The following is a 17,598-nucleotide window of genomic DNA, read 5'->3' as shown; positions in this document are numbered from 1 at the left end:
AGTTCCATTTCATCCCAATGGTGTTCAGTGGGGGGAGCCCAGGGCTCTGTACAGGCCAATTAAGTTCTTCCACAGCAACCTTGGCAAGACTTTATTGAGCACATTACGGGGGGTACATTCCATCTCAAGTTGTCTGGAAATTGCTAAGTTGGTTGCTTTGGGCTTTTAAGAGATGACCTCTATGTATTGGCATTGCAAAATCATCAGTTTTTAATTTTTATTTTATTTTGCTTGGTTTAACCACAGCAACCATCTTTGTGTCATGGCACACAGCAAATTTTGGTTATACGGCTGTGTACAGCCTCAATATCTCGGCTCAGGATGGACCTAGCTCTTTGGAGAAAGAACTGATCTCTAGAGCACAGGTACAAGTAAGCTTCATATATAAACATTTTGCGCATTCATGTGCTTTAGACTTAGAACTTAAGTCCTAATGTAATGCTCAATATTGCTCAAAGTTCCATGTTTAGGGGCAATTTATAATGGGTTCGAGTCTCAGTCTTAATGTTTTTTCAGGGGGTACCTTGGCAGGTATAGTGTGCATGCAGAACATTTCAGGTTTGAGACTTCTATTTTTCATGGGGGTGAGAGTGCAATTAAAAAATATATATTCCCCTTACTTTCAGGTTGAATATCTCTAGTGGGGGACCAGATACAAACCTGAAGTCCTGTATAAGTCTATAGTAGCATTCTACTGAAATAAATAAATAAATAAATAAAATTACTTCCAGTTCCAGAGTTAAGGCTAGTAGAAATCTGGGGGAAAGCCTACTTTATTCATAATAACAGATGTAATATAAGCATAACAAATAATACAAATTAACAGTAATTTACATTATTATTATTATATATTTTTTTACAGTACCTACGCTTATGATTGACATACATTGACAAGCTTATAGCTTATGCTTGTCAGTGAGGTCTATATTAGCAGTGATGGTCAGGTGTCCACATACTTTTGGCAGTATAGTGTAGATATATTTTTCAAATTCTAAACAGACTATGCTTTGGTTTATTTTTCCATCTATCTTTGTTACTGTTCCCCCAGAAGATGTTTTACATTATTTTTTTATGCCAAATCTAACAAGTAGAGACTAGTGCAAAACGACTATAGTCAGTTAAGACTTTGAGGCAGAAAGAAATATCATCAACTTCTTTTGACCACATTTCCATGATTCATTTTCTGATATGTGAAATGCAATACAACAAAATGTCATTCTTTTTCTTAACCGATAAAACAAAAGTAATTATTAGCAGCTATTACATCTGGCGCGTGCTGCTGTCCTCTGCGTGCATGCGCCGCACAGCTGTACGATTTCACATACACTCAATGCACCAATGTGCGTACTGTACGTAATGCGTTTAGTTGACCAGCCTATCACTTCTCTTGGCTCATATTGATCGCGCAGTGCATCGCGGATGTGCATGCCCAGCGGATGCATTTACTATGTCCCCATTGGCTACCGACCAAAAGCGCGTCGCTAAGCAACCGCCCTCGTGCAGAATCAGCACCTAGGTGAAGCTAGTGCCGCATTGAGTAAATCGCACGAGTTCTCGCGTGCGCGATGACGCGCCCGTTTGGTTTTTGTTTTTTTTCTTTTGGGTGGGGGGGAGTAGGGGTTGTCCATTAACCAGAGAAAGTTTAATTTGCCAGCGTAACGTCAGGGCAGTCAGAGGTGATGTTAATGTGAGGAAGAACGGAGTGGTACTTTATTATTATTATTATTATTATTATTATTATTATTATTATTATTATTATTATAACGAGCGCGCGCACGGATGAGTCCGTATGGCGGCGATGACGTAGCGCGCAGCCGATGCCCACGTCCGGGCTCCGGACAGGGACACGGGAGTCTGCATAACTGCGGGAATTAAAAAAAAAAAACAAACTCACAGAACGAAAAAAAACCAAAAAAAAAACACGGGAAAAGAAAAAAAAATCTTGTAAGATGTAGCCCTGCCAGATGTTCGAGCGAACATTAAGCGTGAGTAATTCATTTAAAAACATTCAATATTAGATCTATTCCGAGCTCTAGTCACAACAGTCCCAATATATCGTTGGAACTCAATTTCCGATCCGGTGACACCTTTTTTTTTTTTTTCTTTTTTTTTTCTTTTTTCTTTTTTTAACTTAATGAGGCGTCTTGATACCGAGAAGATACGGACGCTAATCTTCTCCAGATAGAGAGGAGAGAAGTCCTCCACAGCGGATCATCAGAAAGGGCCGACCGGCTCCATCTCCAGCTCCACCGCGGCCTGCTGAAGCCTCCGCTACCGCAATGGCACACGGATGCGGAGGGATGCAGGAACGGCGCGAGATGAGGAGAGCCAGCTCGAGACCTGCGGTGATGGGGCTACGGCAAACGCTTACAGAACTCTGATAAGAGAAAATAAAACCCTACATACAGCACGGCGTAGAATGTTTTATCGCATTTGCGAGACATTAAGTGCGTTACTGAATATGATCAAACAAATCCTTTATTAACAGCTCAGTTTAGCTCAATCCGATATAGGTTCGTTTCTCCATTCGTGAATTGACAAAGTAACTATTCGGTGAAAGTTCTGTGAAATAAAATGCCGTCCCCGTCCGACACGAGCAGCGCGGCGTCGCTTTCGGGCTCGCGCGCCTTCACGGGGAGCCGCAGAGGCACTTCCGGCAGGGCGAGGGCGAGCGCGCGCGTGCTGCTCTACCTGGGCCTGTGTCACCTCGCGCTCGGCGCCATGGTACTCGCGTTCAGCTTCACGAGCCTGGCGTTCAGCGCCTCTGCCCGGGTGCGACAGTCCTGTCCGTTCTGGGCTGGTTTCTTCGTAAGTGTCTCTCTCTCTCTCTCTCTCTCTCTCATGCTAAAGATTGTTAAAGTGAATATCAATTCACAATAAATAAATAAACCGAGATTAGTCCGTTTTATAATACTGTAAAACATATTTCCAAGATGTGGAAAAAATGTAAATTACATTATTATTATTATTATTATTATTATTATTATTATTATTATTGTTGTTGTTGTTGTTGTTGTTGTTATTACTGTCTCTCCCTCTCACAGACACACATTCAAATGACCTATCATGACATTTTTGAAAATATTAATATGCCACAGAAACATTTACAGTATAATCCATCTTCAGTAAATGAAGAAGGCACGGTGGCTTAGCACGTAGGCCTCACACGTTTCGGCTTGGGGGTTCGATTCCTGCCTCTTTCCTGTGTGCGTGGAGTTTGCATGTTCTCCCATGTTACTCCGGTTTCCTCCCCCAGTCCAAAGACATGCACTGTAGGCTGATCGTCATCTCTAAATTGTGTGTAAAGTGTGTGAATAACGCACACTCAAGTAAACCTAGGACCAATCTAGAGAATCCATCTACTGGCATGGGAGGAAACCAGATAACCCAAAGGAAACCCACACAGACATTGAGAGAACATGCACAGAAACTCCACACAGGCAGAAAACATTATTGAGTTGTCGAACACATGAAATCGTATGATAACGATACAATTTCCATTATTTAAAGAAAGATTATACGTTACCAAAGAATATTTTTTAAAATTTTTAATACGTTTTTAGTTTTCATGATCAATGCATTTTTACAGCGGGGAAAATAATAGTCATTTATGTACAGACAAAATTCTAGAGAATCCATACAAGGAGATGATCCCATTGTCAGTAGTGATAAGAGCTATAGTTTTTTTTTCCACTTTTGTTTTACAATATTTTGTCTGTGCAATGGTGTAGAAATGATTTACAAGATGGTAGTGCATAAACTCTCATACAGTGCCATGGAAAAGTAATTGCTCCCTTCGTGATTTCTTCTATTTTTGCATATCTGTCACACTTAATGGTTTCGGATCTTCAAGCACAATTTGACCTGCGTAACCACAATGGCATGCTGATCATTCCATTTACTGAAGGGAAAGTTATCCAACACCAACTGACTCTTTGTGAAAAAGTCATTAGTTACTGAATCAAACAATTAACCAGATTTAATTGATAATTGCGTTCAATTAGATTAGACACACCCATGCTTGAATACTTCCTGCCCTGTTGACACTAAACATCACTTAAATTGAAGCGTTCCATCAATGCGAATTCTGTTAACAGCTATCAACAAACAGCATGCTGTGCCAAAATCAAAAGAACTTCCGGAAGATATGAGAAATTTTTATTTATATATATATATATATATATATATATATATATATATATATATATATATATATATATATATCAGTCTAGAAAGGGTTACAAAGACATTTCTAAGGCTCTGGGACTCCTGTAGACCACAGTGAGAGATTTTATCTCCAAGTGGAGAAAACTTTGAAAGAGTGGTTAATCTTCCTAGAAGTGGCTGGCCTACTTAAAATTCCTCTGAGAGTTCATCGATGACTGAATCATACAGGAATTCACAAAAGAACCCAGATGAACATCTAAAGAACTGCAGACCTCGCTCACCTCAGATAAGGCCAGTGTTCATGATTCCATCATTAGAAAGAGACTGCGCAAAAATAGAATTCATGGGAGAGCTATGAGGTGAAAACCCTTGCTAACCAAGAGGAACTTAAAGACTTGCCTCACATTTGCCACAAAAAAAACAACACTTTGTTGGCCCTCAAGCCTTTTGGGATAATGTTCTGTGCGCCGATTAGTTGAAAGTGGAAATTTTTGGAAGACATGGGTCCTGTTACAATTGGCATAAAGCTACGACAGCATTCCACAATAAGTACACCATACCGACAGTCAAACATGGTGGTGGTGATAGTGTGACGGTGTGGGATGCTTCGCTGCTTGAACCATGTAGTCTGCTCTCTACCAGAAAATCATGACGGAGAATGTCCGGTCATCAATCTATGATCTGAAGTTTAAACGCAATTGGGTTATACAGTAAGACAATGATCCAAAACACATCCACTTTTGAATAGCTCAGAAGAAACAAAATTAGGGTTTTGGATTGGCCCAGTCAAAGTGCTGACTTGAACCCCATTGTGATGCCTTGGCAGGACCTTAAACAACAGTTTATGCTTGAAAGCCATCCAGTGTGGCTGAATGAAAGCAATTCTGCAAAGACGAGTGGACTAAAATTCTTCCACAGTGATTTCAAAGACTGATCTCCAGTTATCGAACTCAATTGGTTGCAGTTGTTGCCGCTAAAGGAGGCACAGCCAGTTGTTAATTTTGGAGGGCAGTTACTTTTGCACATGGATTATATACTATAGGTGTTGCATAAGCTTTTTCCTTCAATAAATTAAAGGATCACTTAAAGGCTACATTTTGTGTTTCCCTGTAATCTCCTTGTATGAAGATCTGAAACTATTTAGTGTTCCAAATATGCAAAAATTGAGGAAATCAGTAGGGGGCAAATACTTTTCATGGCACTGTATTTGACAGTGAGGAAGTAAAACCATTTCCAGTTTTTCTTGATACAATGCTTGTGAAACACACCTTGTAAATGACATGAAATCACAATTATCTCCACATTGCCCTGTAGGTTGTGGCTTCTGGAATAGTAGGAGTGATATCTTGGAGGAGACCCTTCACACTGGTGGTATGCTTGATCTATCATGTATCAGGAAAACTCTTGTGCTTGTTGGCATGCATTAAGAGGGAATAAGAAACAAATGTGTTTCATGCAGGTATCACTGTTCATGCTGCTGTCTGCCGTGTGTGTGATTCTCAGCCTGGCTGGCTCCATGCTGTCCTGCCAGAATGCACAGATGGTCAAATCGTACCTCACCTGCCAGGTAAGCTGTCTTCCTTTTTTCTTTGTTCTCCTCTTCTTCCCTCTCCTGTCAACTTACGTCTCTCACTGTTACCTTGCATTACAGGTTGAGCATGGTCTGTGTGTATGTTGTGACCCAAAACAGACATGCTCTTTGATGGAGGATGAGACTTTAGTACTCTACCTGCATGCCGACTGCCATTCGGTACGGCACCAGCTCAAGGTATTTTAGTTTCCTTTGTAAGTTTGTTGGATTTGTACAAGTCAACTTGTGTGAACCGTTAGAAGCGGTTATGGTTAGAGTGAGTGGGTGGGGTTAGTTTATGTTTCTCAGTAGATTTCTATCAGTCACACAGTAATTATCTACCATTATGTACTCAGCACCTAGAAATGCTTCAAATTTATTGGTTGATTTGACAGCATTACATCATCCAAGGCCAGCTAGCAGGCCCAGAGGGTGTACCAATCACAACACAGCAGATTTTGATTGGTTAAGTTCACTTTGTATGAGCAGGGGAGGGCTCGGAGCCTGCAAGTCAGGACACAGCAGGTCCCAAGGAGATGTCTGAAAAAGCACATGCTGCACATTCAGTTCCAGATGTTACATTTAGAATGAAAATAATATGTGAGACTGAAAAAGAATGATAAGAGATAAATAAATAAGTAATTGCAGTAAGTTATCTATAATTATATTCAAAAGTGGTGTTCCTGTGTTTTCCGTCACAAAGAAGGCGCACAAAGAAGAGAAAATATCATTAACCGGGGTTGCCAGGTCAGCAAAATTTCAAGCTCAACTACACTCAAAACCCACATAACAAACCTGAAACTAGCCCCCCCAAAAATTGGGATATGAAAAAGGGATACACAAATTTCTTCCTATTCTCAGCTGTGTGTGAGAAACAAGGTCACCATTGTGCACATGCATTTCTAATGTACAGACATTATACCCTCCATAATCACTCTTTCCTTCTCCCAATCTTTGCAGTATCTTACAATAGAAATGGTTTTGTACATCATAGACAAACTGTCTGCACATACACCTTGCCTTTGTTTGCATAAAAATATTAGATTTATTTCTGATTATTTGCTATAAAACAAGATCTTGAGAAGGTTGAGTGGTTTTAACTAGCTCATTTTGGAATAAATAACGTAACCCTGGCAAACCTGTTATTAACTGATCTGTCCTCTGCTCCTCCCAAAGCATGGGGAATCATAATTTCTGCCCCAGTAGGCATCTATTAGCGCTTGTAGCAGTTCCTATTTTGAGTATTAGATGCAGTCATCACTCTATGGATCTGAATAGGGTAGTGAGCCTGACACCCCACGATTGCAAAGTATCGAGATCAAATCAATAGAACATCAGCTTATAACTGTAATTAAATCATTAGTCACTCAAAAGAGGTCATTAGTATTTCAACAGAATTCAGAATGTATGGAGTTTTGAATGATGACTTTAAGATGAACATTTTAATATTTGTTAACAGATTAACATTTGTTGAATGGCTCTGTTCCACCTGCCACTATAGACGAGCCACCACTATGCATTTTAATAATGATCTTTATCATGAAAAGCCTCTTGATGAACAGGTCTTATCTTTTACCCAAGAGAATGCCTGTGTATTGGTTATTACGTATTTTGAGTCCATCCTCTTTCTTGGATGTATGTGTGTGTGTGTGTGTGTGTGTGTGTAGGACCTGCTGTTTAGTGCCTGTGGGCTTAGCATACTCTCTACCATCATTTGCACTTTGTCAACGGTCACCTGTAGCATCCATATTTTTTCTCTGGACTTGCTTCATCTGGTGAGTATGAGGGAGCATTTACATGGACATTTTGCTACAAACAAAACAACTACACACCAGTGCGTATTATGATGAACGGCAAAATGTCTTTTTTCACTTTAATGCACATACCCGCTTCTACACACACAGAACACTCAGACTGACTTCCCTGTGACAGTGCACTTTGGTTGACCAATAAAATTTTGCTGTGTCCTCGCCTCTACTGTGTCTCTGTAGCTGGCTCCTCACCGAACACGCTCGGTTAACCCAGAATGCACCACGCCTCAGGATGCCTTTCTCACTAATATGATGGACTTTGAAGAGTTTGTCCCACCCATCCCTCCACCTCCTTACTACCCCCCCGAATACACCTGCAGCTCTGAGACTGATGCTCAGAGGTGAGCAAAACACACACACACACACACACACACACACACACACACACACACACACACACACACACACACACACACACTCGCACTGCATACTGAAGCATTTTATGGGTTTCAACGCAATGGCCAACAATATCACACCACAATTTCTTCTCGGTACCTCTCTACTTATTAATAACGGCTATTCGTAAAATAGTAGAATCATGCTTTGATTATTTTTTATTCTAAATGTAGAGCTGGACACTATGACATATATGGCAATATATTTGTTGTTTATGAGATAATTGCTACTAGCCTTGTATGCCTAACGGCATAGTGGGTAGCATTGCTGCTTAACAGCACCAGGGTCTCTGGTCCACTCCTGAGCTTGGGTTACTGTCTGTGTGGAGCTTTCCATGTCTTCTGCATGTTCACTGCATGAGTTTCCTCCCAATGTCTAAAAATATTCATAAATAGCCATTCCCTCATCACTCTCTCAGTTTGTCTCAATCCCTCATGGTGGAAAACAAACTGACTGTTACAAAGCAGTGAAACCTGAGACAACTTCCATGAATGTTAAAATAAACATCTCTTTGCAGAAATCTTCACAATGTCGTGAACGATTATGCCTTTTGTTAAATAACAACACATTTTTGAAACTGTTTATTATTAGGTTTAAACTGTGTGGAGTTCCTGAGAATTAACGGTTAATATTAACCTCATTGTCATTACATTGCATTGACCTATCACTGTTACAGACATAGCAAAGGAGTTGTTAATTAATCATCATCTTCTGACCAATCAGATTTGAGATTTCATCAACGCTGTTGTACAAGATTGATGTAGTAGGACTAGTTTTGCTGGTGGAGAATGATTTTTTGGTCTGGTCCTGTAAATTTATCAAACTAAATTGACCAGTTAAAAGTATAATGATGTTCATACTCGGGATCCTTTTAACATGCTTCGCACTGCTTGACTTTCTAGTATTGTCACGTTATCCCCCTCATGCTGAACTCTACGTGCATTAACAGCCTGAAGCGTGTCAGTGTGCGCTTCCAGGTTTCCTATGACATTGATTTGTTTACTTTTGACACGTGTGTTTTTTTGTGCTTTACGTCCTGTCTCCGCTCTTGTATGGTATTGGATGTCTCCCTCACGTGTTATCATTAATCACAGCTGTTTATGTTTAACCTTTGATTGCGTTTGGTATTTAAACCCCTTGTGTGTCTTTGTTTGGAGCGAAGTATTGTTTGCGTATCCGTTATGTACTAAGCCGTTAATCCACGTTCTTTTGTTTCATGTGTTCTGATCTTGTTTCCAGCCTCATGTTTCTCGATTCTTGTCTTTCTCTAGTTCATGTTGTTTGCCGATCTCCTGACCCCTTGCTTGTTTATGACAATGGTTTTGCCTTTTGATTTGGATTTGCATGCCTATCTCTCTTCAATAAAGCTCTTAACTGCACTTGCATCTGTCCTCAACCACCATTTATATGAAAGTATACCGTTATAAATGTGGAATGATTTATAATCATACTATACAGTGTCACCCAGATGAGGATGGGTTCCATTTTGAGTCTTCTCTCAGGTTTCTTCCTCTTGGGATTTTTTCCCTTGCCACTATCAGTTTTGGTTTGCTCATTAGGGAAAACATGAAGTTTTTTATATCTGGATTTCTGCAAAGCTGCTTTGTGACAATATACAATGTTAAAGGTGCTATACAAATCAAATTTAATTGAACTGGTCTGGCTTAAGCTCAAGTTGATCAAAACCTCAACACCTGCTTCCTGTTTTACACATTTGTGCATGTTTCTGTATATCTGCAGTATCACATATAATGGCTCAATGGAGAGTCCTGTGCCGCTCTACCCTACTGACTGTCCTCCTCCATATGAAGCAGTGATTGGGCAAAGGGACCCCAGCCTGGTAAGTGCATGCAAGGGAATATCTAGCTCAATTTTGTTGATATGTGATGGTGTGATCCATTTACTTTCTTTATATAGTTGCATGAGATTAAGCCTATGACACTGTCTGTCTGTAGCCAACTCACGCTGGCGAGCCTTCTGCTGAGAGAGGAACCTCTGTGGCTTTCAGTGGGGAAGGTGCTCAATTTTATCTTCATTCTATCTAGGCAATGCCACTATGTATTGTATAGTTTGTATGTACATTCCCTTCCTCTGTCTCTCTCACTCACTGTCTTTCTCTCTCTCTCTCTCTCTCTCTCTCTCTCTCTCTCTCTCTCTCTCTCTCTCTCTCTCTTTCTGTTTGTCTCTCCTTCAGTGTCATGTGACAGTGGCTCTCTGCTGATGTCTGAGATTGTAGATATTCCAGATGATAGTTCTCCATCAGAGGACTCGTGTGTGTTGGAGGTGGCGTTTGCAGTGCGGGCACGCGGGAGAGGGGTCAGTGAGGGAGGGGAGGGCATTGACTACAACATCCCACAATCAGCCGGGGCTCGCTGCTGCTTTAGAGGTGAAAGGTCCAACTCCTGCTCCTCTCCCAGCACCTACAACACCTCCACCTTTAGGTAAGGATGTACTGGTGATAATATTTTATCATTCCTCTATTGATCTTATCACAGTAATGGTTTTTTCAGGTGACCAAAAATGAAAAATTAGGTTTTGGCTAAAATGGATGTTTTCTGCAAATAAATGTTTTGACATCTCTACTTTAAGAAAATGTACATATATTTGGAAATGTTTTTATTAGGCTACTTTCTAACCTTATCTTGGCATCTGCCTGCAAAAATCATGTTGGGTAAGGAGCCAGTTTAATAAATGCAACAAGTTTAAAATATTGACCTTAAAGAGATATATTGATAACGAGAACTTTAGCCAACAGAACAGTTAATCAGCAAATTAATCAGCGATTATTTCCCAACTTACAGTATGTTAGTGCAGACAAAGATTAGTTGATTGATTGATGAGGCCTGTGTATAAATGCCACGAGTTATTTTTTACCTCAGGTGATGAGGTAACGGAGCCTTATGTGGATAATGCTGATAATCGAAGTGATAACTTATTTGCCATTATGAACTTCTTTTTTAAGGTTTTCCTTTAACAAAAAACGCATAATTAAATTAGGTTATAAATGTAGAGGTAGGCAGGATGTCTTTAAGCGGAATTGGACTGGACTCCGTTCTCATTTTTCACCTAACCAGATTTTAAAATGCTGTAACTTTACTACGGGTTAAAATACATACAAAAGAGAAACATAATTCAGTTCAGAAAAGGATGTAGGTTTCTAAAATATATCTAGTAGAAAATAGCAAAAGAAATGTGACCAGGTGAAGGGTTTCCTTCGGCCTTCATATATAAAAAATGGCTGCATGATTGTCTGTACATTTCTCATGGGCTATGTGTAACTAAATCTGTATCTCTGTAAGGCACTGCTATCTTTAGTAGCACCATATTTGTCTAGTCACATTTTTGGATCACACTGTGAATATTTGTGTATTGCTACAGAACCTTTTAACATAAAATCATGATGTGTCTAAGACTAAATTCTTTTAGCCATGGCTACTGACTAATGAAGCTACACTACTGAACATATTACATATTAATTAACTAAATTTAACAATGGCAGCAAACACTTCTGGAAATCTACTACCATTAAAATGACTGTTAATCAAAAATAGTACAGGAAATGTTTCAGCAAGGTTTCTTTGAATCCTTCATTTGTCTTTTTTCTTCTCAGTGAGTTTTTCCTTTGTCACTGTTGCCTCTGGCTTGCTCATTAGGAATCATCCAGATTTCTGTAAAGCTGCTTTGTGATACTATCTATGGTTAAAAGCACTGTACAGATAAAATGGAATACAATTCTCCTATCCCATGTCTAGGTCTCCAGTAATGCGACGCCAGGCCCTGCTTGCCTATAGTTGTTCTCAGTTAGAGATGCTAGGTGGTGCTGCTTCTACACGCTCCTCAGTTCCAGAAATCCTGGTGTGTCCATGTGCTTCATCTCGACGAGGCTCTTCCTCTGATGCAACCAATCCTCGAGCTTTGCCCACCTCAGGTGCGACTCGAGATCACCAATGCAGCGTGGCTCCCGGGCTCCACCCAGTCCCTTGTGTCCATTGGCGATGTGGCCGAGACAGTAGGGACAGTGAATCCCTCCTCCCCTTGGTGAGGTCACACAGTGAACCGGGACTGAGCTCCTCCACTGAGACAGGTGTGTGAGTGCTACTTTATTTATACTCGTGAAAGTTTGTGTGTGCATGTGGGGCCATTTTATTTTAGCTCTGCATATGTGTCATGGAACAACTCGGGACCAAGTGTAGCACAACTGGGTAAAGGTTAACAAAAGCCAAATCTTTATCAAAATTCTAAGAAACCCAAATCAGTTTATATTATTTATATATAGAACCAAAGTAAGAAAATAAGAAACAGACCTTAAATACACGCAATTGTAAATTAGGAAGGAGTATGACAGAACACCGCTGCAGCTCTATATTATGAGAGGAAAACGTGACAATAATGCTACACTTTATGACCAAAAGTTTGTGGACACCTGACCATCACACCCATATGTGGTTCTTCCCCAAACTGTTGACACTGTTGGAAGCACAGAATTGTCTAGAATGTCTTTGTATGCTGTAACATTACAATTTACCATCATTGAAACTAAGAGGCCCAAACATGTTCTAGCATGATAATGCCCCTGTGCACAAAGTGAGGTCTATGAAGACATGGTTTGCCAAGGTTGAAGAGGAAGAACTCAAGTGGACTGCACAGAGCCCTGACCTCAACCCCACTGAATACATTCGGGATAAATTGGAATACCAACAGCACATCAGGCCTCCTCAATGGACATCAGACGTCAGTGCCTGACCTCACTAATGTTCTTGTGGCTGATTGGACACAAATTGGCACAGCCACGCTTCAAAATCTAGTGTAAAACCTTTCCAGAAGAGGGGAGGTTATCATAACAGCAAATGGGGGACTAAAAATGGAATGAGATGTTCAAAAAACACAAATGGGTGTGATGGTCAGGTGTCAAGATGTGGTAAAAGATCTTTGATTTATTCCATATTCACATTCTCAGTGGTGTGCCTTTCACAGGTGATTTTACTGTCTCAATAGGCAGCAAAGGAGTGGGTGAGGGTGGCTCCCACACCTCATCAGAAACAGGTAAGAGATCATGATGAAAAATGTTAAACTGAAATGGGTGGCTGTGGCTCAGGTAGTAGAGTAGGTTGTCCACTAATCACAGGGTTGGAGGTTTGACCCCCGGCCCCTCCCACATATACTGGACACTGAAACCTAAGTTGTGCCCAATGTCAGGCTAGCACCTTGCATATGTGTGAGTGAATGGGTGAATCAGAAACAGTGTAAAGCGCTTTGTAGAACCGCTAAGGTTAAAAGGCGCTATATAAGTGCAGACCATTTTGCAATGAGTTACAATGACATGTCTGTAAATCAATAAGTAGAAAAGCCTTTTAAAATTTTTGCTTTGAGGAAAAAGTCACTCTGGTGGTGATATTCCTCACTCTTAATATTCTATATTATTGCTAGTTTGAGGAAAGTGTAACTCCCCACAATGGTATGATAGGTCAAATAGTTCTAGCTTAAGATTAATATGAAAGACTTATTACTTATTAATGTGTTCAACTTGACCGGCATCAATTATTCCTGATGTGATCATTATTGATGTGCATAATTTCACTTCATGTACTACGAATAAAACTACCAAATGGCCGCAGAACATAAGAACATAAGGTAAATGCAACCAATGCAAAATGGTACCATATACTGTATGTTTGTGTGGAAGCAGAGGACTAAAATATGTGAGTCATAATGCAGAAAATAGAGTGTTTATTATTTAACCTGGCACAAAAAAAAGTTTTTTTCTTTTGCTACAGGCAGATCGTCAGCTTGTCTGCTGCGGCAGCGATCTCCTCTGGTGTCCACTGGTACGCTGCCAAGGAAGGGAAGCCTGAAAGTTACCACAGAGCAGCTACCTTCCAAACAGCCGCTGACCAGCTCTCTGCGCGTCCACAAAGGCTGCACTCGATCTTTGGGAGACCTCAAGGTCAGTTTTTCAGAGTACTCAGACCACATTGTGTTGATTATGTATAATATTCATCCATTTTTATTCTTTAGCTGTTTAGTATTAACAAAATTTCATTCTTCTTCTTGAAGGCTTTTTGTTTTGTTTTGATAGATGTTGATAGTTGGTATTGCATGACTATTTATTTTTACTAGTTGGCCAGTATTTCAAAAAAGTAGTCATCTTGTCCAAAGTTAAAGCAAAAAGCTGATTCAGGACATCCCCATTTTTTTGGTTATTTAATTCATTGCCGATAAACAGAATGTATCGAGTCGCACTTCAGTTAAAAACCATACACATTCCATTTCCAAATGATATTTCCAGATAAGTAAATCATTGCAATAAATGTGCAAAAATAATAAATTTGTGTATCCTATTACACTATTTAAGGATGTGCCAATTCCCCAAATGCTGTTTATGCTGAAAGAGTTGATTCTGCAGCATGGAAGCTCATGCCCATCAACAGAACCCTTCCTGTAGGCTAATGGATAGTGATGTGCAGCCCATGGCATGCTCTTTTGCACAGTGCTAGTCAGGAAATTCACTATTCCATAGTAATTAATGAGGGATTTTTATTTAGATTTCAAGCACAACAACAAATTGTAATGGGATTACATAAAACTGTCTTGTACACATATCTACGCTTCATAAAAAAGTTATAGAAAATGAATAATGTTCTATTAAAGCAAAATAAGTGTTACACAATGCGTAGTAGAATTGGCTGATTTTTCTTTCTTTTTTTTCAGAAATTCAGCTGATTCTATAGTCAGAAATATTTTCAGGAAAATAAAGTATATTTAAAGTCTGTCTCGCGGTAGAAAAAATAGCCTAAAAAGTATTTTTTGCGTCTGCATAAGAAGATTTTTGAGCCTAAAATCTTTCCTTGATGATAAATACGAGTCAGCAGGAAAGCGCAGAAACATGTCTCATATCTCAGATTACTGAAATACATCTTCTTCCTCTGCAGGTGACAAGAGTGCTGGTACAGCGCTTACTACAGAGGTCCAAACGAAATCTAGCCCCTGCCTCCGAGAATGCTGGGAACTGTGGCCAGAGACCCAAAAGGAAAGTGGGAGGGGAGGGAAGCCTCCCGTTCGATCAGGTGAGAACATTACAGATTCAGTGGATAGTGTAATGCAATAGTTCTAAGCAGGCTACATTAACTGCAACATTTTGTTTAGTGTGCTTGTATGTTGCGCCAGGCTCAAATATAGTGATTTAATGTAGAGCATTGGTTCATGTAAGTATGTTTTACGTACATAAGGTTAGCCAGTAACACATACAGTCACTATAAATAGACTATAGTCAGTAAATGAATAAATACTCCAAATTGTCTGAAGATATGACAAGCGGAATATTGAGAACATACATTAACAGTGAGCTACAAATATCATAGCAATGTCTAACCAAATTACTAGCGAGCTGCATGCAACTTTATTTTGCTGATGTTGGAGTATAATTTAATGGAAAAGTAAATCATAACATGGCTTAATGGTGATAATAATAATAATAATAATAATAATAATAATAATAATAATAATAATACTGTGATGTAGTACAGTTTCACATAGAGACCTCAAAATTGTAAACCTTTCTTTAATTAAGGTGACAGTTAACTGTATATGCACATTTGATCATTGATGCAAATGGTGTACAATCTGCCAGTTTAAAAGCTTTATATCTTTGCCAGAAAAAATATATATATATATATATATATATATATATATATATATATATATATATATATATATATATATACGTATACATATGTGTTGTAGCTTTTCTGTGTTCTTGTTTATGTAAATGTGTCTGTAATTGTAATATTTCTTGTTTTTCTGTTCATTATGGAGACTTGGTTATGATAATTTGATTTGTGATACTTGTGCCAAATCAAATGAATATATTACAATGTGTGTAGGTCTTGCGTGCCTCTTGGGGCGCCAGCAGAGGGCAGCAATACCAGCAGCGTTCCCACCACCATCGCCGTGGGCACCACCATTCTCACAGCGAGGGGCACCCTGTCATCCGTCACAGTGATCCTGACCCTGGGAGGACAGAGGGCATCCATCTGCGCAGCTGCGGCGACCTGAGCTCGATGTCAGTCGTGTCATTGCACCGGCTCCACCCACATGTGCATATCTCATCCGGAGCGCTGCGATTTGACTCATCCCTCTGAGTAAAGGCAGGGCTTGTTTAAAGCAGAAATACAGTGGAGAGGAGAGTTTGTTGGAGGCAGAGGGAGATCAGATGTAATCGAGATGGTAACTGAGAAACAAATTCGTCTCACTTTGACTACTGGACAGTCAAAAGAAAGACTTAAAAACGGGGGAAATGTATCATTTGGGGTTTTACAGGCGGAGTTCAGATGTAAAGGACATTCTTGACTTTTGTTAAGTGTGATGGAATCATAGAATCATCTTAGAAAACTTGAGAAATCTTTGATATCCTCTCACAAATACTGAGATATCTTGAGAAAACATCGGAGAAACAATTAGAGGAATCCTTAGAGAAATCTTTTGAGAAAACCCTTTGAGAAATGCTTATAGATCCCTTTATATAAAATGGACTCCAGACCCATGGCTGCCAGTGCCTCAACAACACGGTGGTGTTGTGCCTTTCTTAGTCTCCTCCTCTTCCTCTCTGTCTGTCCATCCTGTCAAACTCGTGATTCTCCCTCACTGTGACGCTATAGAACTGTCAAAGGAGCGTATGAGGAAGGGACATGTCTCCCACAGTGCTTCCAGTCACTACACACAAAGCTTCCATTAGAAAAAATCCCTCTGTTATATGCATATCTCCGCTTGGATTTAGTAAAAGCATTGAACTCTTTCTGTGGGTTTTATAACCTGTTCTGGACCTGTGTGGATCTAGCTGAAAGATTATGAATCTCCAAGGGCCAATCACACTGTATGAAGCAACGTCTTCATTATAAGAGACATTTTTGGTTTGGTATTTAGTTCATCTCTTTTTAACCATTGATCTAGACCAGGGGTGGGCAATCTTATCTGGATAAGGGCCAGTGTGGGTGCAGGTTTTCATTCCAACCAAGCAGAAGCCACATCTGAATCTATTGAAACTGATTAAACTGATTAAACAGGTGGAATCAGGTATGTCTCCTGCTTGGTTGGAATGAAAACGTGCACCCACACCGGCCCTTTCCGGACAAGATTGCCCACCTCTGGTCTAGATCAATGTCATAATGAAGAGCATTGCTACTGTCAGTCAGTCCTTAGAAAACACTGAACGATGCAGTATAAAGCAAAATTATTTCCAACCACACACATACACACACACACACGCCTTCATCACACCTAATCTATATATCATTCCATTTATGAGCAAAAGTCAAATAAAATGCACCGGCTTTACTTGCGTAAGCGCATGCTTTTTTTTTTTAAAACTAAGTAACAAGGTGTAATACTAGTATTGGTTATTTGCATCTTTTTCTTTGTTTGAATTGGACTGTCGATACAGTGTAACATTTGTTCAAATGTGTTTTTTTTTTGCATGGGATATTTTTCTTTGTTTTTTGTTGACACACAAAAAAAATTGTGAACTATGTGTCAGCATGATTGAGGAATGCTGCTGAAGTTAATACATGATGAAGCTCTGGCAATAAATGAATAAACACTCTAATGTAATAAGGAACAAGGAGCACTCATGGTTTTCAGCTATTTTAAATGTTGAAATTG

General features: G+C 39.7%; 1 protein-coding gene across 1 annotated transcript; it reads left to right on the top strand.

The window, feature by feature from the left end:
• Positions 1-1,719: 1,719 nt before the first annotated feature.
• fam189b (family with sequence similarity 189 member B) lies at positions 1,720-16,506 on the top strand. Its single transcript, XM_047154489.2, has 14 exons — positions 1,720-2,808; positions 5,482-5,538; positions 5,627-5,734; positions 5,819-5,935; positions 7,405-7,512; positions 7,729-7,889; positions 9,685-9,784; positions 9,900-9,960; positions 10,139-10,385; positions 11,697-12,028; positions 12,919-12,987; positions 13,719-13,888; positions 14,874-15,008; positions 15,825-16,506. Exons 1-14 carry the CDS (start codon positions 2,575-2,577, stop codon positions 16,080-16,082), a joined length of 2,157 nt encoding a protein of 718 aa, XP_047010445.1. The 5' UTR covers positions 1,720-2,574; the 3' UTR covers positions 16,083-16,506.
• Positions 16,507-17,598: the final 1,092 nt, after the last annotated feature.

This window comes from Ictalurus punctatus, chromosome 1 (assembly GCF_001660625.3).
Source record: "Ictalurus punctatus breed USDA103 chromosome 1, Coco_2.0, whole genome shotgun sequence".
Taxonomy (NCBI): Eukaryota; Metazoa; Chordata; class Actinopteri; order Siluriformes; family Ictaluridae; genus Ictalurus; species Ictalurus punctatus.
Note: the sequence above shows the minus strand (reverse complement) of the source record. Positions and strands in the feature narration are given on the sequence as shown.

Bases quoted from the DNA above. Each gene is read 5' to 3' on its own strand.
- fam189b (XM_047154489.2), top strand. From the start codon at position 2,575: ATGCCGTCCCCGTCCGACACGAGCAGCGCGGCGTCGCTTTCGGGCTCG. The intron at 7,890-9,684 runs GTGAGCAAAACA...GTATATCTGCAG, and splicing joins TCTGAGACTGATGCTCAGAG to TATCACATATAATGGCTCAA. The intron at 15,009-15,824 runs GTGAGAACATTA...CAATGTGTGTAG, and splicing joins GAAGCCTCCCGTTCGATCAG to GTCTTGCGTGCCTCTTGGGG.